This window comes from Nelumbo nucifera, chromosome 7, assembly GCF_055504915.1.
Source record: "Nelumbo nucifera cultivar China Antique chromosome 7, China Antique-T2T, whole genome shotgun sequence".
Lineage (NCBI taxonomy): Eukaryota > Viridiplantae > Streptophyta > Magnoliopsida > Proteales > Nelumbonaceae > Nelumbo > Nelumbo nucifera.
Genome location: NC_142655.1, coordinates 58,108,503 through 58,134,105, shown reverse-complemented (window position 1 = coordinate 58,134,105; position 25,603 = coordinate 58,108,503). Strand labels below are relative to the sequence as shown.

The 25,603-nt window shown below is 39.4% G+C and overlaps 1 protein-coding gene and 1 pseudogene across 1 annotated transcript; both read left to right on the top strand.

Annotated features, from left to right (window-relative positions):
* The first annotated feature begins 2,832 nt into the window (after positions 1-2,832).
* Positions 2,833-25,028, top strand: LOC104599746 (coatomer subunit epsilon-1-like). Its single transcript, XM_010262419.3, has 7 exons — positions 2,833-3,242; positions 3,355-3,444; positions 3,757-3,908; positions 22,769-22,904; positions 23,632-23,787; positions 23,891-23,970; positions 24,690-25,028. The coding sequence occupies exons 1-7, from the start codon at positions 2,955-2,957 to the stop codon at positions 24,781-24,783; spliced, it is 996 nt and encodes a 331-aa protein (XP_010260721.1). The 5' UTR covers positions 2,833-2,954; the 3' UTR covers positions 24,784-25,028.
* On the top strand, positions 19,263-20,890 carry LOC148790524 (THO complex subunit 5B pseudogene; annotated as a pseudogene).
* Positions 25,029-25,603: the final 575 nt, after the last annotated feature.

The following is a 25,603-nucleotide window of genomic DNA, read 5'->3' as shown; positions in this document are numbered from 1 at the left end:
TCAACAAATAATATCAGTGTTTTAAAATTTGACATGGAAGCTAAATATATAGTTTTTTGCCTCTAGGTCACGGGTCAATAGTTCAATTGTCCATGCAAGACAAATCAAACCATAAGACATCACCCATCTATATATGTATAATATGATACAATATAATTACATTTTGTGCATGTATATATTATTTTAAGTTCAATTTGTACTTTTTATTTTAGTTTTTAATTTTATATAAATAAAAGAGCCAGAATTTAAAATTTGAGACCACAAAATGAGTTTTTCTTTCTTTTTTTGTATAGTGGGGTTGCAAAGATCATGAAAAGTTATCCAAAATAAAAAAAAAGATTCCCCCAATCAAGTAATTGATCAAAAAGTTAAGTCCTCCAGAAGTTTTCAATATATTATACATTGTAACCCATGAACTAATGACTAGATCAAAAGGATCAATGGTTCAACCACCCAGGTTGAATGGGTTTTGACCAAATCAATGGTTTTGGACAAAGCAGTAGGTTTTAGGAAACCCAAAATTAGAAATAGGGCCGAGTGATGGTTCAAATGATTCAACCATCTAAGTCAACAATGAATTAAAAAACATTGAATAAAACATCATAAAATTTATAATGCATTTATATTCCATTTGAAATAATAAGAATTAATATTAATAAAAATAATTTATTATTGATAAAAGCATTTTCATTATATAAGATAAAAATAATTATTAATTATTATTATTAATAAAACATTTTTATTAAAATTATAAAAAACAAATAAACTAATAAAACGTAATAAGATAAATTAAAAACCAATATCCATTTAAAATTAATATAAAATTAATACATAATTATCTAACAGTTATTAGTTTTATAATTAATTTTTACCAACAAACATAAATTCCATTGAAAAGTAAAAATTTATTATAATTAATTAAATCTAGTAAGGATTAATAAAAAGAAAAAATTAATAAAGATTATTAACCTTACATATAGTTTAATTAATTTAAACCCAACTTAAATTCTATTTAAAATTAGGAACAATTATAAAAACCTCCGTGGGTTTTCTAACAATCCTTTGAACCTCCCCTATATAAGTTTTGACCTCAATAAAAACCTCCCATATTGTTTTGAAAAAAGGTGCAAATACTTTCCTTCCATTAACATTCGAAATAAAAAATGTTGATGTAATGCATTAATTTTCTTTAAATACAAAATTTACCCTTAACCAAATTTATTCAAAAATAATTAGGCTTAGTTTGGAAGGAGTACAAATACAAATATGTAGAGTGCAAAACCTTGTATTTTGTATTATTTTATATGTATTTGCATTGTACATATTTACATTTGTACTCCTTCCAAACTGAGCATTACAAACAAAAATACTAAAGTATTCCTAAAAATAATACAAAAATTTAGCAATGGAATTGTGATTGAAATTTAGGATTAAGATGCAAAAAGTAATACAAATTTATTTAGAAAATAAGAAATTAACCACTCTCACTAAAATGCAACTTGAATTGTGATTGAATAAACTAGACATAACCCAAAAATGCTTGAATTGGACTCAGATGAGCATCATTTTAATTGAAAATGTCATAAAGTTCATTCTTTAAATTTGTCTTAGTAAAACCCATGCATTGCACGGTCCCAACTACTTTATTATATATTTGAACAACTAACCAGATTTTGAATTGGATTCAGATCCATTGGTTTAATAATTGGATTAGATGTCAATGTAAAACTCTGCTAGTGTGAGCTTGTGTTACAAAGCTCAAATAAAAGAGGAGGGTGCTTCAGGTTGGCAACCAACACTAGAACTTTTACTAAACTCTTATGGAAAGTTACCTAACCCAAGACATGGCTGATGATGATGATGTGGATGTAGCTGAAAATTTTGTGTGTTTGTATATATGGGAATAGCGGGAGAATTTAAACAATCCACAAAATTTTATGAGGCCATAAATTTCCCTAGATATAAGCAGCTACTAGGTCAAAGTCCTTCCCGGGGCACATTTGGATGGCTGAGCTCAAGATTCAGCTGGTTCAACTGTTTTGAAGTGCTTTGAATAAGCTATTCATAGAGGCTGAAGTGGACAACCCTTCAAAAAGTACAAATGATTGACTATAGGGGTGCAAATGGGTCTGATCCGATCCTATTTGGTCGAAATCGGATCACTCCTATTTGGATCTTTGGATCGAATTGGACAATATGATCCAATAAAAAATATTCAGATCGGATTCAAATCACCCCTATGTGATCTGAGAAGATCCGATCCGATTTATATTATATATTTATAACTATAAATATATATAATACATATATATGTTATTTATTTATTTATCAATATATTTTTTCATATTATATTTTTATAAATTTATATAAAAACATGCATATGTATTAAAGATACTTGTATTTTTATTTTTTCTTTATTTAAATTAGTATATTTTATTTTTTAATAATTTATTAATTTTTAGAAAAACAAATCAGATCGAATCAAATATGAAGATCTAACTTACCAATAGGATTTGAATTCAAATCGAGGCCTATCGGACTGATCGAATCTGACATAAACTGTATTGGATTGATTATACCCTATTCGAATCGATCCGATCCGTTTGCATCCCTAACTGATTCTGACCGGCAACCAAGAGTTAGCCTCTTCGAACTTTCATGGGCTATCCGAGTAGGCCCACTGTGTAAGGCCAGAACAGCCCCCACAAGATTGCCCCCCACAATGTCCCACAGCACATTCCCGCTGTGTATTAGTAACATCTCCCGATGATAATATCCAGAATGACATTGGGAGATGTTCCCAATACACGACGGGGATGTGCTGTGAGACATTGTGGGGGGCTGATTCAGTCTGGCTGCGCTTCGGCCCGTCCAAATCCAACACGCCACTACAGCCGAAAGCCATATTTTTTGCCACAATACCCGTTTTTTTTTGAAGGCAATACCCGTTTTTTATGCTTGCCGAAACTCTCTCGCAACACATTGCAGTCTCCAGCCGAAATTCCTCCATCTCTCCCTCTCTCCCTCTCTCTCTCTGCGCGAGTGTTCAGATCTACTACAGTCCACAGAGAAAAGCGGCCATGGCGGCTCCAGACCATCTGTTTGGTCTCCGAAACAACTTCTACTTGGGAGCTTACCAGGCTGCCATTAATAACAGTGATATTCCCAATCTCCCTACAGATGACGCAGTCGAGAGAGATTGCCTCGTTTACAGATCTTACATTGCCCTCGGGAGTTATCAGGTTATCTCTCTGCTTTGTGCTGAAGACATTGAGATCTCTTCGGAATTCGTTGATTTTCGAGGTTGAATATATTAGTATTTCTCCATTTTCATGTTTTGCTCTGTCTTTGCAGCTCGTGATCAATGAAATTGACTCATCGGCTCCTACTCCTCTCCAGGCGGTCAAATTGCTTGCCTTATATTTATCTGGTGCTGATAACAAGGTTGATTCCTTCACTCGATCCACCTGATATTCAAAATCTAGGGATTCCGAGATGTCTTGGTGATTCGACTGGACCAGAGAAGATCTCGATTCTTAGATATTTGAATCGTAGATTCTCGTTTTCTGAATTTCTTCGTGACTGGAATTCAGATCCTTCTTTTCACTCATTTTTCTTTATTATAGTTACTGTTATTTATCGAATCTAGAGCTTCGGGGTTTGCAACTTTGATCCATATCTCTTTTTCATATTATGATGGACTAAGGCATTTAAAATGGAATACTAGATGGTTTATTTTGGTTACGAATTGTACAGGAATCTACAATTTCGAGTCTCCAAGAATTGTTAGGAGATGCTGCTATTGGAAGCAACCCTACACTACGGCTGATTGCGGGGATCATATACATGCACGAGCAGGACTTCAATGAGGCTCTGAAACATACCAACGCTGGAGGCACTATGGAACTGTTAGTCTTAACCTGCCTCTTATTACTGTGATTTTCCATCACGAGCAAAGTCTTTCATTGATAAGATTTCTGAATTGTTATAATGACACTAGAAGAAATTTGAACAGAGTAGGATTGAATTTTAGTTTGCTGCCATATTTTGAGTTGCTTTGTCCCTTAAAAATATTAGCTCATTCATTTGTTTGTTTATTTATTTTGCCCCTGGTGGTAGACACTTAGGCTATGTTTGGTTTGAAGGAAAATGTAGGGAAAGGAAAGGAAAGGTAGAGATACCTTTACAAATCTTTTATTGGTTTCCCTGTCTTTCCCTTCCTTTCCCTACCTTTTCCTTCAAACCAAACATAGCCTTAATGATTTTTGTTAGCAAGAAATGGTTTGTTGTGACTTGTGAGATACGTGAAATGAAAAACCTCTTGTTTTGCAGATGACATTATTTTGATTGATGAAGCTAATGAAGCATTAAGTGCAAAATTAATCTTATGGACTAAAACAGAGTATATGGCATGTGATTTTAGTAATAATAGGAGTGTAAATCAGGATACGTGAAATGAAAAACCCCTTGTTTTGCAGATGTCATTGTTTTGATTGATGAAACTAACGAAGCATTAAATGCATAATTAAGCTTATGGACTAAAACAGAGTATATAACACATGATTTTAGTAATAATAGGAGTGTAAATCAGGATACACTTAGGATTGGAGACCAAGAGATCACTCAGTGTGGCCATTTCCGGTACCTTGGTTCAATAATTCATAACAAGGGAGAGATTGAGGAGGATGGTACCCAAAGAATTAGAGTAGGATGGGCAAATGGAGGGGTGCATTTGAACTTTTATGTGATGGGTGAATACCACTTAGATTAAAAGAAAAATCTTATTAAATAGTGTAAGGCCAACTATGCTGTATGGAGTAGAGTGCTAGCCAGTCAAGAAACAACATGTCCAAAAAATGAATGTGGCAGAAATGCAAATGCTAGGATGAATAATGAGTGGAAAAAATGAGAAAGGATAGGATCAAGAATGAAGTCATCCGTAGGAACCTAGGAGTAGCTCCATTAGGTGATTAAATGAGAGAAAGTAGATTATGATGGTTTGGTCATGTGTATAGAAGACTGTCAACGGAACCAGTTAGAAGAAGTGATTTGTTACAAGTTAAAGGGGCTAGAATGGCTAGAGGTAGACCAAAAAGGACATGGGTAGAAGTAGTATGAAATGATTTAAGCACTAATAATTTAACAGTGGATGGCATTGAATGGAACGGGTTGGTGAAACAAGATTCATGTAGTCAACCCTATATAGTTGGGATAAGAAATGGATGATGAAAAAGTTATTCAAAATGGTAGATAAAATTGAGAATTTGATATGAGAATCGTTTTACCTTTAACATGAATGTGAATAATTGTAGGATTGATCTGATAAGAATATATGGAGCCAACAAGTGTGTCTATGCTATATTTGCAATGGCTAAAGATTATATCCTCATCCTTCCAATAGAAAAAAGGGCAAAGAGTTTTTAATGGATCGAGGAAAACAGGATTACAAAAGGCTTCAATTCCTACATTTATCCACGACCAAATAACCCTCCAAAATATACAAAAGAGCTGAAAATGAGCCTGGACAACTTGCACAAAGAACAACATTGCCATTTCCAAACAGTCAAATAGAGTTTGCTGGCAATTGGGCTAGCAGACATTGGAACCCATCTAAATGAAATGTTTAGATGCTAAGGTCTAGTTAGCTGGTTTAGTGGCTAATGTTACAGTTGGTTAGTAATTGGAGTTCTTAATTTGTCCATTTCTTTTATTATTTGCTTATGAACGTGAAAATTTTTATTTTGATACCATGGAAATTAGGATGTTCTCATTTGTTCTCAGTATTGTGCCCATTGCCTGGTACACTGGTAAAATCTGTCGCCAACAAGCATGAGATAGTAGGTTCAATCCTGAGATTGGTCACTTGGTGCAAAAAGTCCAGATGTTAGGTCCACATACAAATAACCCCTCACAAGAGCCTTGCTGAGATCAGCATTGGCTGATGGGTCATTGTCAACATTTTATATTTGCCATTCTTTCTCCACTGTTGGCATTTTTGAATATGCATGCCAAATTCTTCTTAAATTGAAATGTAACAATCCTAGTTTTGTCCAATTTTGCATTTAGACTGAAGCTTGGTGTTGTGCCATATTCTTTATCCATTTTTCCTTGTCACTTTTATGTCCATGTTTTCAAGGATTTTTTTATAAGCAACAATAATTTTTATTAAACAAGAGGAAACCCGGCTGCTCAAAGAAAAAACAAGAAGCAACCAGTACAAGTAAATAACCAAGCATGAAGAAGTTATAGATTACAGCCCGACCCTGGGCAGCCCTATTCCAGCTGATTTTAGACCACCCTTGATCTATGTAGAGAGTCATCTAGATCATTAGAACATCTAGGCTCCCAATTGAATGAGCTGTTCAAGAAGCAAGCCAAGGAATGTGCCTGTCTCACCAAAGGCCTGAACTTCCAAGGTACTCTGTCCTGCCTTCTCATCCAAAAAATAATGGTTTGACAATTCCCTTCTACTTCAACATTTCTTGTGTCTTTCAAGCATAACAATTTTTTCTTTTTGAAAGGTAAAGTAAGATTTTATTAATTCAGCTTGAACAAATTACAACAGGAGAGCTAGCCACTTAAGGACTAGACAGAGCACAAGGCCAAGTTACAGATCCGAAATGGACTTAGATCTAAACAACTCAGGCACATTCAGGTTCTTAAAGTCAGGAGTTACAGACACCCAGGAGATCAGCTTGCTAACCACCTGCTGCACTACCTCATCAGTGCTCTTTGTCTCGTTGCAAAAGACTCTCCTGTTCCTTTTTGACCAGATTACCCAAAGAACAGCTGCAGAAATTGTCTTTCATATTAATTTTCCTTTTTTCTTCAGGCCTGGAATCTCCCAACAGAACAGCAGGTCTTTGACTGAAATTGGCATGACCCAGCAAAGACCAATAGCCCTAAGAAAAATGATCCCATACTCTGGAGGAGATAGGGCAGTGGATACACAGGTGGTCTGTGGATTCAGGCAATAGACCACACAGACCACACAGCAGGGAAGAGAGATGAAGACCCCTCCTATCCAAGTTGATTTTAGAGAGGCATTTGTTCAGCACCATTGTCCACACAAGGAAGTTGGACTTAGAGAGAGAACTAGGGTTCCACACTTGATAACAGGGAAAGTCAACACCACCTGTTCTACTGAGCTTAGAAGTGAAGGATCTAACTGAGAAACAGCCATCCCTACTCCAGGTCCAGCTCCACTCATCTTCACTTTAGTGTCTATAATCTGATCCTGTAACAGATGCAACAGCTCCAACACCCTATCTATTTCCCAAACAAAAAGGTCTCTTCTGAACTGAGGGTTTCAGACCACTGTATTGTTGGAGAGAGTATATGAATCTGCCACTGAAACTTCTTGATTTGCTGCACATTGAAAAAGAAGGGGAAATGCCTCAGCTAAAGGTCTGTCCAAACACCAAGGGTCTTTCTAAAATTTCAGCCTGTCCCCTTTACCCACCTTAATTCTCACACCTTCATACATCAAAGGTAGACATTTGAGAATACCTTTCCAAACTGATCAACCCCAGTTTGAGAACGGATCCTGTGATTTCCAGTTTCCCCAATCCACCCCATTTTTAGAGGCAATTAAGATCCTCCGCCAAGAATTTCTTTCTGAAGCAAACCTCCAGCACCATTTGCTCAGTAGAGCAGAATTTACCACCTTCAACCTTCTTAGGCCTAGAACCCCCCTCTCTATGCAAACAGACTTGGTCCCATTTCACAAGATGCGTTTTCCTCTCTTCTTCCCATTTCCTCCAGAGAAAATTCCTCTGCATGTCTCAAGCTTTTTCACTACTTTGGCTGGAATGTGAAAGAGGGACAGGAAGTAAGTAGGGAGATTAGTCAGTGTACTTTTGATAAGGGTCACTCTACCTCCAATGGACAAATATTTAGCCTTCCAAGAGGCTAGTTTTTTCTCCACTCTCTCAATGACTGGATCCCAGATAGCAGAAGAAAAACACTTTGCCCTTTGGGGAAGGCCTAGATACTTCATAGGAAAGAAATCCACCTGGCAAGCCATCAACCTTGCACAGTTTTCTAGATTTGGAACAGGGCCCACTGGAATGATGTTGCTTTTGTGAAGGTTTACTTTAAGACCTGAAACCACTTCAAACCAGCACAGAATTCCAAGTAATAGCTCCAACTGATCAGTTGAGGCATCAAGGAAACAGAGGGTATCATCAGAAAACCACAACATAGACTTTTTCTGCTTCCGGGGCTATAGCAAAACCTTCCCAAAGCCCATTAGCCGCAGCCTTAAGGGAGAATTTGGACAGAAGTTCCATTAGGTAAATGAAGAGTAGAGGTGATAGAGGGTCACCCTGCCTTGTTGGAATAGGGTTAGAATCCATTAGATGGATGGCCGAACCATGCAAGATAGCTAGCCGAAATTTCAAAAATTTTTCTAACCTTCTCGGGAACCGATTTCCCGATAAATTGAAATCTGAAATTTCAGGATCATTCTTGCATTGAAACGGACCAAATTTGAAACCAAAGAGAAAAGAGATTATACCTGATACGGAGACCACAAATTGCAGCTCCCAAGGTGGGTAGTTCATGCCCAATATTAGTCCCAAAACCGTTCACCAATTGAAGATGGCGCAGTGTACAGAGAACCGATTCAGCAACACTTGTTTTCAATAAATCTGTTGTCCAACTTGTTTGGATTGAGTGGGGTGATTGAGCCTGAAATTCTTTTGAGTTTTTCTTGCAAAAACAAAAAAGAAAACTGATCAAAATCAGTTCTTGAAAGCCTAGGTCATTTTAGGGTTTCTTGGGAGACAAGAGAGAAAAGGGAGAATAAGAGAGAGAGAGGTGTCTAACTCGAATTCACACTCTTCTTCTTTTATCTCTTAATGGAGCACTCTCCTAATCTAATTAGGAGATTATCCAAATCTGAATTAGATCTGGACTCTTTTAACAATTAAACATTATCCTCTTAAGAGGATAAGTGCTCCATACCCAATACCAAATCGAGATTCGACATAGAGCATATGTCAACTTAAGTTGTCATGTGACAACTTAATTAATCTTATTAATTTTGGGCCTTTGGCCCATTTTCTTCAAAGGCTCACGACCCTAGGTGTTGCATGTCCACTTTAGGCCTGATATTGTATGGAGTGGTCCCCACAAAGGTCTCCCTCAAGTCCATAAGGGTCCGGCCCCACCTTTAAAAGAGGTTAGGCCGAATTCATTTCTCAAAGCAGTGAACCCTTGAGCCAATCAACATGACCTTAGTCTAGGCCCAACATTTACACCTAAATGATCCTTTGATTCAGCCACCTTATGAAAATCCAAGGAATGACTTAATTGAGATAAAGCCCATAAGGTAATCAGCCCTGTAATGGTCTCTTACACTTAACCTCTCGGCTCATAATGATCACAACATTGCTTAACACGGAAGGACCTCTCTCCTGTGGCTGCAAGGTGCAGTGCTACACTCTTTTCTTTGATGGATCATGGGATTAAAACCTTTTGCAAACCTTTTTCATAAAATAGTAGTATGTAACATATAAATACATTTTGCAAAAACAGATTTCAAATACAGTTGAAATCCATTGCCTACAATTTAGGTTTTCCATCAGAGAGAGTGTAAACCTTGATATTCACTTTGTTCGACAAAGGGGCTGATCCTATCACTATGATCACCCACACTGGTGAATTTCCAAATTGCCCCAACATGCCCAAGTGTTGACCCTTGATGAATCTCACTAATTGGCACATCAAAGATAGCCCAGTCCAACACCTAGTGCAATACCATAATTAAGTCTGGGGTTATGTGTAACTTTCTAGTTTTGCCCATCTATCTCCAAGGTCCAGGGCATAACAGGAAATTGGTCTGGGTTCAGTGTTTCTTCCAAACACACATTGCCTGTGCTTGGGGTCTAACCCTAGCAATTGAAACAAGCCACTCAAACTATTTGGCAGCACACAAGTGTCATCCTTGGTAGGATAAACTCCCAAAGTCTATCCAATGGTTGAGAACATCCTAAACTAACACAAGTCTCATAAGTGTTCAGTTTAAGGGGTAATTTACAGAAACCATACCAATATCAACATGAAAAATAATGTACTTTATTCATTCACAAATAAATGTTCATGTACATTAGTCCAATTGTAGCTTTGGGCATATACTGTCTAACCTTAAGGTCCCTAGAACTTTAAAAAAACCCTGCAGACTGGGCATTTATCAAGACTGAGAATTTGGGAGAGGAAACACATACTTTGGTCCAATTCCTCCATTTTTGACCAAAATTCATTTTCTCTAGCACATGATCCATACTTGACCATCCCCCCAAATACTCCTGACTACACTACACCTGCATCCAAAGCTTCCAATCTAGTTTCTTGCAGAAGCACAAATTGAGATTTCGATCTTCTAAGAGTATCACTCACCACCAACCTTCTTCTTCCTGACCCTAGGCCCCTAACATTCCAAGATAGAGTTTTTAATTCCATAAAATAATGAGAGAAAAAATGGGAGAACCACTCCTTCTCCAAACTACTATTTGTGACTCCTCAAAGCCCCACCACTACTCCCTACCTTATCATTTAGACCCCAGGTCAACCTCATCAACTCTTTGTTTTTCTTTAAAGAAGCCCCCGTCCTTTTCTAGCCGCAAGTTTACCTCTTTCAAAAAGAATCCTCTGTTCCACTCCTAGATATTTGATGGTTTCCATCTCCAATCCTTCCAGAGAAATCCCCAAAAACTTTCCCAAACCCAATAGTTTCGAAGTCACCCAGGAAGAAGAGGAAGAGAGGGTTTTAGCTGACATACCTTTATTGATTGACATCAGTGATGTGGAGTTCCCCGACGTCCTCAAATCTCCATTAAAGCACTGCTGATTCCCTAGGTTTGATTTCGATAGCCAGGAGGCGCTCATCTTTTCTTTGTCTTCTGTGTTTTAAATTACTGCTATCGGCGTCACCTCCAGAATTTCTTGATCCAGCCATGCTAGGGAGAAGTTCTGACTCTCCGTTTGAACCATCAAAACCGCCTAGCGTGTCAACGGCTGTCCCCGGTGAAGATTCAAAGGATATCCAGCGCTGTCTCTTGAACTTCTTTCCTCCGCATACAGAAAATTGGAAACTGGAGTTTGAGATGACGAACGGTGATCCATGTCTAAGGCTGGTGTTTAATTGGTCCAGTTTAGATCAGACGGGACCGGGTTCAGCATGGGAGAGCCAAAGTTGAGGGACCAACAGGTTGTTTCTCAGATCTCATCCGGGTCGAATGGGTAATCAGGTTTTGTCACCTGGGCCTGTGTGTCAATTACCTGCAGCCCTGACCCAACTGAAGTCTGGGTTTTCTCCCCTACTTTCTCCCTTGCGTCCCCTTCCTCCATCTGTAGTCCTGAAGTAGCCACTTGTAACTCTGCCAAGCAAACTTTGATCAATTCTTTTAGTTTCTCGACAGCTATCCCTCCTTCCCCCCCACACTTCAAAATTTGAAAGCTTCCCTCGGTCTTTGTTTCTTCTCCTACATCCTGGCCATCCTTTGGCAAAGAGATCGGATGGCCTTCATTTCTTCTACTTTATGCCCCTTCCCCTTCTCCGACTTCCTGAACTGGTAAGGTTCCCGCCAGCACTCTTTGAGGTGACAGGGGGCTGGATGAACGATTCTTTCTGCAAGCTTTAGGGGAGAGATTTTTTCCTTCTTCTGTTCTCCTTCCAGTAAAATCGCTGATTACACCACCAGTACCTGAAGCTCCTGGGTTACTGAGGCTACAGCCATCAAAATTTAGTTTAACATAGCCCACTGCTAGAGTGCACCAGCTGACCACCCTGCCTGTGTTTCTTTCCTGAAATCAGCAATAACTTGCCAAGCCCTTGAGAGATCATCTAGGGATACACCCTTGAACTCCTTACAGACCAGAGCCCAATGGATCACCCTTATCAAAATAAGCTTGAACAGATCTTCCACTCTTTGATGTTGTGATGACTTAGAATGTAAATTTTAGATGTGATACAGTAAGATCAGCTTCATCTCATCTGTTGCTTGTGTAGTCACTGACTCAATTATATACTTAAGTTTGTATATTTCACTAAATCTTATCCAATAGAGTGCTTCCAAATTAAACCAATTGGCTATAATTTGATTTAGGATTTCTTTTGGACCTATGAATATTGGATGTAGACTTAATAATTATAGATGCTTTTGTGATCAGCTCTCAGCACATTCATCCATGAAAAACCATGTGGGTGACAAACCCCATTCTCAGCAATATCCTACAACATTATGCCCTATCACCTAACAAAAACAAAATTATTTGGAACTTTTGACTTTCTCTTCCTCTAGTTTCTCTTGGGACTTTGGCCTTAGAAGGAATCTTGGGGAGGTAGAAAGTGAGGAAGCTATTCAACTTATTGATCACTTCAATCAAATTTTCCTCTTAGCATCTCCCCTCATGCCTGTGTTTTATCCACGATGGGAAATCAGCCAATTACCTCCTCCATTGTCAGGAAACAAGAAAAATCTGGGACCACTTTCTTAAGCTTATAGGGTACAGCTGGGTCTCCCGACCATATTATGGAGTTCCTTTGGCAGTGGCATGGTACAGGATTTAGCAGGAGAGGTAAGATATATTGACAGACAGTTGTCCATGTGGTGATGTGGGGTAATAATCACATTTTTAACAAGAAGGCTAGATCTCAGGAGGGTTTGATCACTTACATAACTCACAGTTGTAACTTGTGGGTAACCAGCTCTGAGACCTTTAGGGTCCGTTCGTTTTTTGGATTTTGAGAGGGAGGAAAGTTGGTCAATGGGATTTTGGTTCCCACTGAGCAAGAAACCAATTTTCTTTTTTTTTCAGATTTATGTGGAGTCCACGGAAAATTTACTTTCCCTGGGTATCACTTGCCCGGGTAAGTCATACCATCTCCTAGGTGGGTAAATAACTTTCCCACCTAGGGGGAAAGTTGCCAAAACTTGGATGGAACAAAATTGCCCCTTTTAATAATGGCTTGTTATGGATAAAATGGTCATTGCCTTATTTACCTGGGAAGCAAAAGAACATGGATAAATGCACTTACCTGGATAAGTATTTCCTAGGAAATATTTACCTGGTATGTAACTTACCGAAAAGCGAATGGGGCTTTAAAGGTATCTCTTTTAGTGATCTTAACAGGAATGGGATACACGTTTTTATTCTCCTCCCCCATGCCTTCACCCTCCCATGAGGCCCAAGTTTGAGAGAAGGGATGCTGGTGTTAAATTTTGATGAAGTGCTTCAGGTAATCCTGGTGAAGCTGGAATTGGAGGGGAGTGATCAGAGGAATGGATGAGACTATCTGTTGGGCTTTTAGTGGTCTGGTTGGGACTGCTGATTCTACAAAAGCAGAGGTTCTATCTACTCTCACATATATCCACATCACATTGCTAGACACTTGGTCTTATTGAGCCTAACCATTTAAAGAGAGTTTACAAACACTATCAAGTGGTTAAGAGAGAAGGAACGTGGCGCCTTGAGGCTGGCTGGCCCACTACCTGGATGAGGCTAGAGATATTCTGGTTTTCTTGATTGCAAATCTGTTTTGGATTCCTAGAAATCTAAACTCACTAGCTGATTCCCTAGCCAAATCTGGGGCGCACAGGGACTATTTGTTTGGTGACAGATTCCTCTTTATGTAACCCTGTGTGGCCTTTGCTCTTTTTGTTTTGCTGTTGTACATCAACTCATGTACTGCTCTTTTTCTAATGGAACTCAGCTATCCTATTCTCTCTCAAAAAACAAGAGTTTAGGCACTCAATCCCTTGGGAGCTTTGTCTTATAAATCCTTTTTAGGGTCCTTAATAAATCACCTTTCCCTTCCCTGGAGGTTTGGAGTGGACCTACACCACCAAAAGAGCATTTGGAGAGCTGTGCTCAAGATCTTAAACACGTGTGGGAATAAGCTGCAATTTGGCCACTATGTGAGCTGTTCCCTGATCTTTTCATATTGGCTAGTAAAGGGATGCTTGGGTGGCAGATTCTTATGTGGTGGAAGGGGAGTCTGTTACCTGGACACCAGATTATGGATGAAACTTTAAATATTGGAGGTTATCCCAGGCAACAGAGTTATTGGCCATGGTTCAGTCTCATAGGATAAATCTTCAAGCTCAAGATTCCAGAAGCTGGAAATGGTCTTAGTCCGACCTATTTTCTGTGAAATCCTGCTATTATGGCCTGGTCTCAGCTAATATCTCATCTTTTCCTAGTAAAACTATTTGGAAACCTGCTGCTCCCTCAAAAGTGAAGTTCTTCACCTAGGTGGTGGCTTGGGAAAAGTGTCCAACCAAGCAAATATTATTAAGGAAGGGTGTTACCTTAACAGATGCCCTATGGGGGAGGACGAATCTTCCAATCATCTCTTTCTTCATTGCAGATTTACATATAAAATTTGGATGCACTTCTATGATGCCATATCTTATCAGGGATGTCTACCATCCTCTGTTCAGGCTGTCCTACATGTGTGGAAAGTTGCTGGAATGGGCAGGAGAGGGAAATGCTTTTGGTCTTCCCTAGGCAGTTTTATGGGCGGTTTGACTGGAAAGGGACTGAAGATTTTTTTTAACAGAAATGCAATCTTTATTTATTTTTTGATCAGTAACAGTGAATTTTATTAATAAGAAGGAAAAGCTAAATTACAAGGTAAGGAGCTAAAAAATCTTAACCCCTAGATACCCTATAAACCCGAATTCATGAAACAATTACAAAACAGCCCAAAACATTGAGTTTCTGTTCACCCCTTGCCTAGCTAGACCATCTGCTAGTGCATTAGCACTTCTCACTATCCATGTACAACGGATTTCAATATCCTTGGTGAGCCACTTGAATTTCCTCTTTTCGTTGCTGTATTTCCAGAGTGTAGAACTGTCCTCTTTTAGCCAAGTTACTACAATTTCAGAATCACCTTCTATGATCAGTTTTTTACAGTTCATTTCCTTAGCCTTTTGAATCCCTTCAAGAGCTCCTAGGATCTCAGCCCTCAGAGAATCACCCACCCCAATTGGACCAGAATACATAGCTAGCAGGTTCCCAATTTCATCCCTTATTACTCCCCCAACTCCGGAGGGCCCTGGATTACCCATGCTGCTGCCATCAAAATTCAGTTTGGTAAATCCCTGAGGTGGAGGTGTCCAGCAGGAATTTGAGGTCTTCCTGATTGAGCCTAACTCCGCAATCTCCTTCCACTTTCTGGCCATCTCATCAACTGAGAACACTGCAAACAGCTCCAAAGTTTTTAACCAGTGAATCACCCTAATGTGGATAGTTTCCAGAATTACTTCCAGGCTTCTCTCCTCATCAGAAAATACCCTTAAATTTCTCTCCTCCCAAATAGTCCAACACACTGCAGCCCTACCACATCTCCACATGATCTTGGCTCTTTTGGTTAACCCGTTAGGCATGGAAGTAAATAAGCTTTGCACATCCGAAGGGGGACTCCACCTGCAACCAAACATAGAAGTAAACCATTCCCAAATGACTTTAACAAACTAGCAAGAAATTAATAAGTGATATCCAGACTCATCATCAGATTTACAAAGAACACACCAGTGAGGAGACAAGCAACTAATGGGTGTTTTTCTTTGAAGTAGATCCCCTATATTAACTCTTTCTAGAAAGGCTTCCCAACAGAAGCACCCAGCCTTTGGAGGAATAGGTTGATACCATACTTCTTTAACAGGAAAAGACATTCCAACAGAAGGGGATAGAAGGGCCTTGAAGAAAGAGGCACAGGAATAGGAGCCCGAGGGAGTGAGTGTCCATATTCTACTATCTGACTTCGATGGCTCAATGAAGATCCCTTCCAGAATGGATAGTAAGGCTGAAATGCAGGCTAACTCTATGTCCCTAACATCTCTTCTCAAGTTCAAATTCCAACCGAACCCAAAAGGAGAATTAGAAGGAACAAGAAAGGAAGAAATTGGTTCATTTTTAAGGGTAGAGATAGCAAAGAGGCTTGGAAATTGATCTTTCAAAGAGGAGTTCCCAACCCATACATGTTCCCAGAATTTAACGAGGTTACCTGAGTGTAATTCATACCTGACCCAAGGATAGAACAAGGGCAAGATGGCTTGAATAGCTTTCCAAGGAGAAGCTCTTGTAGTCCTTGCTAAGATCCTATCCCATCCATTGCCTGCCAGCCCATGTATACTTCCACTATCTTAACCCACAGTCTTTCTTTCTCCAATGAGAATCTCCACAACCATTTCCCCAAGTGTTAAGTTCCTAACCCTTATATTCCCAATTCCCAAACCCCCATCCTTCTTGCATCTACATACCACATCGCATCCAACCGTATGGTCCTTCTTCTCCGCTCCTTGCTCCTAAAGAAAGTCTCTCATTAGTTTTTCTAGCCTACTAGCCACCTTAGTCGGAACCTTAAAAACTGAAAGGAAATAGACATGAAGGTTGGCAAGACTAGACCTTATCAAAGTGATCCTCCCACCGAGAGATAAAATAATTCTTCATCCAGTTGGCAAGTCTTTTTTCCAACCTCTCCACAACAGGGGCCCAAAATTCACCTTTCTGAGGATTATCTCCCAATGGTAAACCAAGGTAGTTTAAGGGCCAATTGGAAACTACACACCCCAAAATGTCTGCACATTCACAAACCTCCCCCTCACCCATATTGACTCCAGTTATACAACTCTTCTCAAAATTTACTCTAAGGTTTGACATTTGCTCGAAGAGTTGTATGGTGAGCTTTAGGTTTCTAATCCTATTGATGTCCCCTCCTTCACAAAATAGAATTGTGTCATCTGCAAATTGAAGGTGTATAAGTGGTATATTGTCTCTTCCAACTCTCCATCCGCTTATTAGCTCCCTAGAATCTGCTTTGGAGATCAATCTCCCCAATACTTCTGCAACCAAAGTAAACAAAAAAGGGGAGAGAGGGTCCCCTTGCCTAATCCCTCTCAGAGCTAGGAAATAGTCCACCACTGCACTGTTTACCAAAATAGAGTAATGACAATCCCTTATGCAACCCATCACCCATATACACCAAGTTTCTCCAAACCCAAAATTCAACATCACCTCTAATAGGAAAGACCAATCAACCATGCCAAAAGCCTTTTCCAAGTCTAATTTGCATACCACCCCACTTCTCCTGGATCTCTTGAAATCCTCTAGGCTCTCATTTGCTACAAGAATCTGGTATGTTATCTGCCTTCCCTTGACAAAGGCTCCTTGGTTATTTGCTATAATTGCTGGGAGCACCTTCCTAATTCTAAAGGACAAGACCTTGGTAATGATCTTATAGAGGCTATTGACAAGACTAATTGGCCTATAGTCGTTTGGGTGACTTGCATCACTTTTCTTGGGAATCAGAACAATGAAGGCAGAGTTTAGCCTAGGGTTGATTACTCCTTTGGTATGGAATTCATCAAACACCGACATGAGGTCATCTTTTAGAATCACCCAACAATCTTGATAAAAAGCCATCGTGAAACCATCTGGGCCCGGTGCCTTTGATCTATCCATTGAAAAGACCGCCTCTTTAATTTCTTCCAACTCAAATTTCTTTTCCAACCACTCCCTATCTTCTCTCCTCAAAGTTGGCCAATCCAAACCTTCCAGCCACACCCTATTATTTAGGGGCCTTCTGAATATATTCCTGAAATGATCTGCAAATCCTCCTGCAATTTCTCTTTGACCTGTAATTGTTACCCCTCCAATCTCCAAACTGGAAATAGAATTTCTTCTCCTTCTACCATTTGCCAAAGCATGGAAGAACTTAGTATTCTTGTCCCCCTCTTTCAACCATTTGCATCTCGACTTCTGCCTCTAGCTTATTTCCTCTTGGAAAATATGGTTTTTTAGTTGTTTACGAAAATTCCATCTTTGCTCCTTTTCCTCTCTTGTTAAGCTGCCATTCCCTTCTTTGCTATCCAGATCTTCAATTTGTGTGATCTCTCTTTGCTTCCTTTCCTCTAGTCTCCCAAACTCTAATAAGTTCCATTCCTTGATCATTGCCTTTAGATATTGAAGTTTTTTGTGAAACCTCATTCCATTCCACTCCACTGTTGGATTGCTCTCTGCCCACCAATCTTCTACTTTCTTGATGAACCCTGGGTGCTCTAACCACATGTTTTCAAATCTAAAAGGAGTAGGGCCCGCATTTCTCACCTCCTTACAAAGTACAATAGGCCAATGATCAGAGGTTACCCTCGGGAGTGCTCTAGAATTCAAATTTCCCCAATGTTCTTCCCAATCAATTGAGAACAGGAACCTGTCTAGCTTAGAGCAAATTGGGTTGCCTTGGAGATTGGACCATGTATAACATCTTTGAGGCAATGGGATTTCCTTTAATTCAAAAGCATCAATAAACTGGTTAAATCTCCTCATACTTGTATTGGGCCTCTGCCTAGGACTGTTAGTTTCTTCCATACGTTGAAATCTCCTCCTAGACACCAAGGCCCATCCCACAGATCCCTAATGTCAGCTAGTTCTTCCCAAAATTTCCTTCTTTCCCTGTAATCATTTGGCCCATACACATGGGTGAGCACCCACTCAAAGCCATCTTCCACTTGCCTAAATTTCAAGGAAATTGATAATTGTCCTATCAATTCCTCCAACCCAACAACTACCTCATTCTTCCACATTGTCACAACACCCCCTGTAGATCCCCATGAAGGTAAAACCACCCAACCGATCCCCCTACCTCTCCACACACTCTGTTATGGACGCATTCCTCGGGAAGACGTACCGTCGCCATCGGTAGCAACAGGCACCTGACCCACCGCCAGCAGCAACAGTGATTCAATGATTCTCATCCTACCTAGTTTGGCAACATCAGCCTTATCTAGATTAGATTAGATCATCTTGCTTGTTCTTATCTTATTGTTCTTATCTTATTCTATTGCTCTTATCTTATCTTGTTAGTAGCTTATCGGATTAGGATTAGCTTATCTTATCCTTAGCAAGATAGAACTGGAAGTCTCCCTATTCAGCAAGGAGACTCCCTTTGATTAGGACTCTTGTAATCTCCTATTTAAGGAGACCCCATTATTGAATGAGGATATCAAATTTCCAGTCAAGAAAGAGAGTAAAAGGAGAGTTCGGTGATCTCTTGGACAAATCACCCTCTAGGACGCCAAGATAGGTTCAGTTAGGAAGGGGAGGAACAAGGGAAAACAGGAGCCTTTCCCCGTGGACCGACCCGTGACGCGATCCTATTCGCGGGCCCATAACAACTTGGTATCAGAGCCAACCGTCATGGGAGATCTGGAGCAGCTATCATCCAGGTCCACGAACTGGAGCATAGGCTCATGGAAACCAGCGTGGAGGTTCGTGAGGTCAAAGACGATGTCCGGGAGCTGCGACGCTTGCTAGAATCGTATTTCTCTAACAAGGAGAGGAATCCAGAAGGGGCTGTAACCACAAACAGCCGCCGATCAGACTTGACGGAGTCGTTCGACGAATAGAAGGACGTCGCCCCGGTAGCCGCAGTCATCCCCAAGTACAGCAGGCTGGAATCCCCGTCGTACAACGGCAACGGAGACCCCTTAGGCTGGCTGTATCGCTGCGAGCAGTTTTTTCGGAATCAACAGACAGATGACCGGGATAAGGTAAATCGTTCTATATTGCTAGAAGAGGATCGTGTTAAAGCAGAAACAGAACGTGCTAAGGCACCAGTAGATTTCACTACATTGCAGCTCCACAATTTGATGTATGAGAAAATTCATTTTGTGAAAGCCATAAAGGTGTGCAAAGATTTCAAGTCAAAGTATCCGGATATTGAACTTGTGCCTGAGGAAGAGTTTTTCAGTTCAGCCCCCAAGATATTAAAGGATCTGTACTATCAAAAGACAGTGCACATGACCTGATGCTAAGGCGGCTTAATTTTGAGCTTTTCTGGCGAAAAGAACTCTGCAAACTTCATGAGAAACTGGAGCAACACAAGAAAAGTCTTATGGAGACCATTGCACACCGAAAGAAGTTCCTTTCAAGTCTCCCGAAATCTCTGAAGAAAGCATCCTTGCCTGTCCAACACCAACTAGGGGTTCTGCATAGAAAGAAATTAAAGAAGCATAATTTAGCAGAATTACTGCCACCTCCACTCTATGTGATTTACTCACAATTGCTGGCTCAGAAGGAGGCATTTGGGGAGAGTATTGAATTGGAAATTATAGGAAGCATGAAGGATGCTCAAGCCTTTGCCCACCAGCAAGCAATTAAGGACAATGGTGTTTCTACAAATACAGAAATGAATAAGTTGGAGGATGATGCGCCTGAGGAGGGCCAAAGAAGGAGAAAGCAGCCAAAGAAGGTTACTGTAAAAGAGAACCTTGACCAATCAGGAATCTATCGATCTCATCCTCTTAAAATCATCCTTCATATACATGGTGATGAGGTTTCAAATCCCAAGCCTGCAAAACTGGTTACTTAGTGGTTTGAATACTTATTGAAGTTGAATGTTGTATGTGTTGGGATTGATGGCTCTCAAGAAGGACCTCAGAACAACATCTTATGCAACTTGTTTCCTGATGATACTGGTACTGAGCTTCCCCATCAGTCAGCTAAGCTCTTTGTTGGTGCTGCTGTTGAAGTCTTGGTAGAATGGTGTAATTTACCATCGGCCGAAGCCACATGGCTCCCATTGGCAGAGTTCCATGCCACATATCCAGAGTTCGAGCTTGAGGACAAGCTCGTAGTCCAGGAGGGGAGTAATGTCATGGACGCATTCCTCGGGAAGACGTACCGTCGCCACCGACAGCAACAGGCACCTGACCCACCGCCAGCAGCAGCAGTGATTCAATGATTCTCATCCTACCCAGTTCGGCAACAACAGCCTTATCTAGATTAGATTAGATCATCTTGCTTGTTCTTATCTTATTTTATTGCTCTTATCTTATCTTGTTAGTAGCTTATCAGATTAGGATTAGCTTATCTTATCCTTAGCAAGATAGAACTGGAAGTCTCCCTATTCAGCAAGGAGACTCCCTTTGATTAGGACTTGTAATCTCCTATTTAAGGAGACCCCATTATTGAATGAGGATATCAAATTTCCAGTCAAGAAAGAGAGTAAAAGGAGAGTTTGGTGATCTCTTGGACAAATCACCCTCTAGGACGCCAAGATAGGTTCGGTTAGGAAGGGGAGGAACAAGGGAAAACAGGAGCTTTTCCTCGTGGACCGACCCGTGACGCTATCCTATTCGCGGGCCCATAACACACTCCTTGCCCATTTAATGTCAAAATCTGCTCTTTTGGTTTCCTGTAGCAGCACCACATCTGGATCTATTTTCTTGATGGCTTCTTTTATCACTGCTCTCTTTCTTGGACTCCCCAATCCCCTCATATTCCAGCTAATGATCCGCATAATTATTTGTTGACCACCCCTTGCACCTATTACCCTCACTTCTTCCCTTTCCTTCTTTCCCGTACAACACCGAAGCTTTTGTCTCCCTCCACATCCTTCACTAGTCTTTCAGCCTCACTTCTTTTTCTCCTTTTACTCTTGACTTCTCTGTTTTTCTGTATGAATCCTTTCAGATTGTTTGGATCTTTCAGTTTACATCCCAACTTTTGTACAAATACTGCAATCCAGAGGAGAGAACGATTCATGACACAGTTGAAGCCTTGAAACAGTGGATCTCCTCTCTAGATCAATTCAAGGAATATGCATTTTCTTTTTCTTTTTTGGCTGTAATTTTTGTTTTTGAAAATACTTGATACTTGTGGATTTGTAGAAAGTGAATCTCAAGACATGTATTTTTGCTATACTGATTAATAGAAATTTACTTCACCTTTTTTCTGGAAAAAAACGATCTTCAACATGTATGGCATTCTTCAAAGAAAGAGGAAATCATTAAATTTACCCTCTAAAAGACTTTTGGATTTTCACTTTGTAAACTATAATTCTGCAAATTTAAATTCAGCATAGTGCACCAGTTAAATTCATTGAATATCCAAATTCAAGCTAATCTTGTCTAAAGAACTTGAAATAGAAATAACATTAGTATGGAGGTGCATGTTCAGTATAGGGGCCTATAATTTCAAGTATATGATTTTCAGATCATATGCTAATATATTATATGCCTGTTCTCTATATTCATAGTGTGGTAATATTTGCAATGCTAGACCAAAAGAATTTGTAATTTGCTATTAACTTTGGTTTTGACGTTTTGTAACTTAGCCTTGGCTAACCAACCATTACATTGTCAATCATTTCGTACGAGTCCCCAATACATCTGATTCTAAATACCCCAGACTCAGCTAATCCATCAGCTAGGCAGTTGGCTGACCTTGGAGTCCATCTATATTGGACTCCAATCTCTAATGACTATCTTGATATTTCCCATTCATATGCCTATATTTCCAAGAATCTGCTCTGTTGTTCTTAGCCTATGACATTATAACCTTTAAATCTTACATTGAGAGATTTAGCCATTTTGCTCTAATAGTCCCCAACCCCCATTGGACCTGAATAGATTGCTTGAATAAGTCCTCCCCAATTTCTGAAAACACTACCTAGGCTGCATCCTTCAATCAGCCAGCTTCTGCATATCATCCATTGTGAGCTGTTGAAAAGTGTCCTAAGTTTCTGCTAATGCCTGATTTTCATCAAAATATTTTCCATTAAGCTTTTCTGTTCTTCCATTTATCTTTAAATATTCTTGATTTTCTTTCCTCCCAAATGCACCAAAGAGTGGCAGCTCTAAAATGCTCCTAGACCATTATGTTAAAAATTGCCATGAAGAATGAGTTTCGTGCAAGATACTGTAAGTTATATTGTTGGCTCTCAATCTTGACAAAGCTGCTTTGTTATATGTAGATACGCACTAAATGTTGAAATATACCTGAAGATGCATAGATCTGATTTTGCGGAGAAACAGTTAAGGATCATGCAACAGATTGATGAGGACCATACTCTGACCCAACTTGCAAGTGCATGGTTAAACTTGGCAGTGGTAAATTACTCTTGATATTTGTGTTCCTTGCAGTGATTTAAAAGCCACACCTGATGTGCCTTGCCTTGCCCCCAGGCGCAGAACTTTCAAAAGGCACGTGCCTGGTGCGCTTTGTGTTGCAGCCCAGGTGCATGCCTTTTGAAAATTTGTGCCTTTTTGATATTTTTTCTGTTTTTTTATGCCAAGTGGCAATATGGACTTGTTTAGGCTTGCCTGGAGGGGCTTGGTACAAAGGCAGTTCCTAGAATTAGGAATGCATAATGTTTAACATCACATTAGCTATTTGAAGTAATGCAATTGGGAAAAGAATAAAGAGATTGAGAGTTTTACACGCTTGAATATGTTTTATTGTTATGCTTGATTTTATTTTTAAATTTTCATTTTAAATATGTTTTACATGTTATGTTTATGTATCTTAATTTGAGTTAATAGGTTTTTTAAACATTTATTTTAAAATTAATGTTTATATATTTAATTAGTATTATGTTTAATATTTTTTTATTTTTTTGCTTTTATTTGAAAAATTTTGGCTTTTTATTTGAATTTTTGGCAATTAGTTTTGCATTTTTGCACCTTGCTTCGAAAAGGTGCATGCCTCACCTTGCGACCTGCACATTGGACACAAAATGCCCTTGTGCTTTTTTTGCGCCTTGCACTTTTTAAACACTGGTTTCTTGGAAATGAGAAACTGGCCTCTTCTTGATCACATATTTTTCCATGGTATCAGGGTGGTTCGAAGATACAGGAAGCATATCTCATCTTCCAAGATTTCTCTGAGAAGTTTCCAATGACTGGGCTGATCTTGAATGGGAAGGCTGTTTGTTGCATGCACATGGGACGTTTTGATGAAGCTGAAACCTTGTTGCTTGAAGCACTAAACAAGGCAAGTTTTTCATATTCTTTAAATTTTCTTCTGTGATTATTCTAGATGATTCCTCTACTCTCCCGAAGCTAAAAGATGATTGCCTTGATTCTTTTTTATTCAGGATGCAAAGGATGCTGAAACTCTGGCCAATCTGATTGTATGCAGTCTGCACCTTGGAAAATCATCATCTCGTTACCTGAGGTAAATTGATTGAAAGACCACCTAGCAAGCTGTGGAGCTTCTATCTTTAGCTCTTGGTTGTGACATTCTTTGTTATTGTTGAATGACTGTTCTTGTTCCTGGCAACTTCCATATTATTACATATGAGCATCCTCCTCTGGCTTTTCCAGCCCAGGTGGGGTTGGCTAAATAAGCCCTTGTTCCTACACTCTGCTCTGTTGCTTTCCATATTTGCTATTAAAAGAATGAGTTGTTGAATCATTTTCACAATTACAATCCAGCTTCATTTTGGCTGAGTTATTCAATCTTCTCTCACAATTCAAATCCAGGTTCTCTCCTGTCTTCCCTTGTTGAATCAAGATTCTTTCTTGGTTGTCTAGCATTTTTCTCTGTAGAGCATTGTTGGATTTGTAACAAACCTAACCTTTTGTTTTCCATGGGTGATGTCCTCAATCTCTCCCTCCTTGTAGGTTACCCGACAAGAATGATATCAAATTGATCACTTGAGGAATCTTATCTCTATCTCCTAAATACCCGTTCAACCTCACTTGAGGAATCTTGTCTCTATCTCCTAAATACCCGTTCAACCTCACTTGAGGAATCTTATCTCTATCACCTAATTACCCATTCAACCTATTCATTTCGTAGTTGATTTATTATCTTAGTGTTTGGTAGATCTAGAACTTTTTCTTTTCTTTTTTTTTTGTTAATGACTGACTTTATTCTCATTTTTTCTGCAGCCAATTGAAGCTCTCACATCCTGACCATACGCTCGTCAAACGTATTTCAGCTGCCGAAGAAAGCTTTGACAGAGCTGTTCAAGCAAATGCTTGAGTCTTGTGGGCTTGTTAATACGCTGCAGAGTTGCATTATGCTTGCCCTATAGAGTATAGACATCTATCCCTCCCTCCCCTCTGTATTTTCTTTCTACTTATTTGTGTTGTCACAGTTGATAGCATTAGTAAGTTTTTCTCGTTTTTACTTTTCATCCTTTAATTGAAGTTGTAACTGCTCGACTGGTGGTTGATTTTTAAGTTAACAGCCTGATATATTCATTTATGTTTAAGAAAGTTCTGCAACATCAAATCTAAATGGGCGAGACAGAGATGCTTGCTTGTACGAAGCCCTCATTTAAGGATAAGAAACATTTTAATACTTTTTTTTCGGTGAATTAGAGCATTCATTAAAACCAAATAGAACCCTGTGCAAGATGAAGATGATAATCAGACAAGCTCACAAACCAACGGACACCAAATGAAAACGGGATTTGAGAAACCACAAACCACAGACCACGAAACCAAAACCCTGCATTGGGAATGCTAATACCTGTCGGCGAAACAGGATTAGAACTACAAACCGAGAAGATGGCACCTCATCAAACAAAACAGGATTAGAACTACAAACTGAAAACTGAGAGGCATTACAAATGAAATTCAAGAACATTCCAAAAATTCTCCCCCAGATCTGATTACTAATTTGAGCAAATTCTGGGAGCATCCAATTCCAGTCCACTAGTTCCCCACCATAGCCACAAGTTTCAGTATTTTTAGATTTATCTTCAAAAATGTTCCTTTCGTTCTAGAGGACACAACAAACAACAAAAGGTATGCAACTCCATAATATCTTTGCTTTGTTGCTCATTCCCATTATTGGC

Coding starts and splice junctions, on each gene's coding strand:
- LOC104599746 (XM_010262419.3), top strand. CDS start 2,955: ATGCTTGCCGAAACTCTCTCGCAACACATTGCAGTCTCCAGCCGAAAT. Junction 3,243..3,354: donor TTGCCCTCGGGAGTTATCAG/GTTATCTCTCTG, acceptor CTGTCTTTGCAG/CTCGTGATCAATGAAATTGA. Junction 22,905..23,631: donor CATGGTTAAACTTGGCAGTG/GTAAATTACTCT, acceptor CCATGGTATCAG/GGTGGTTCGAAGATACAGGA.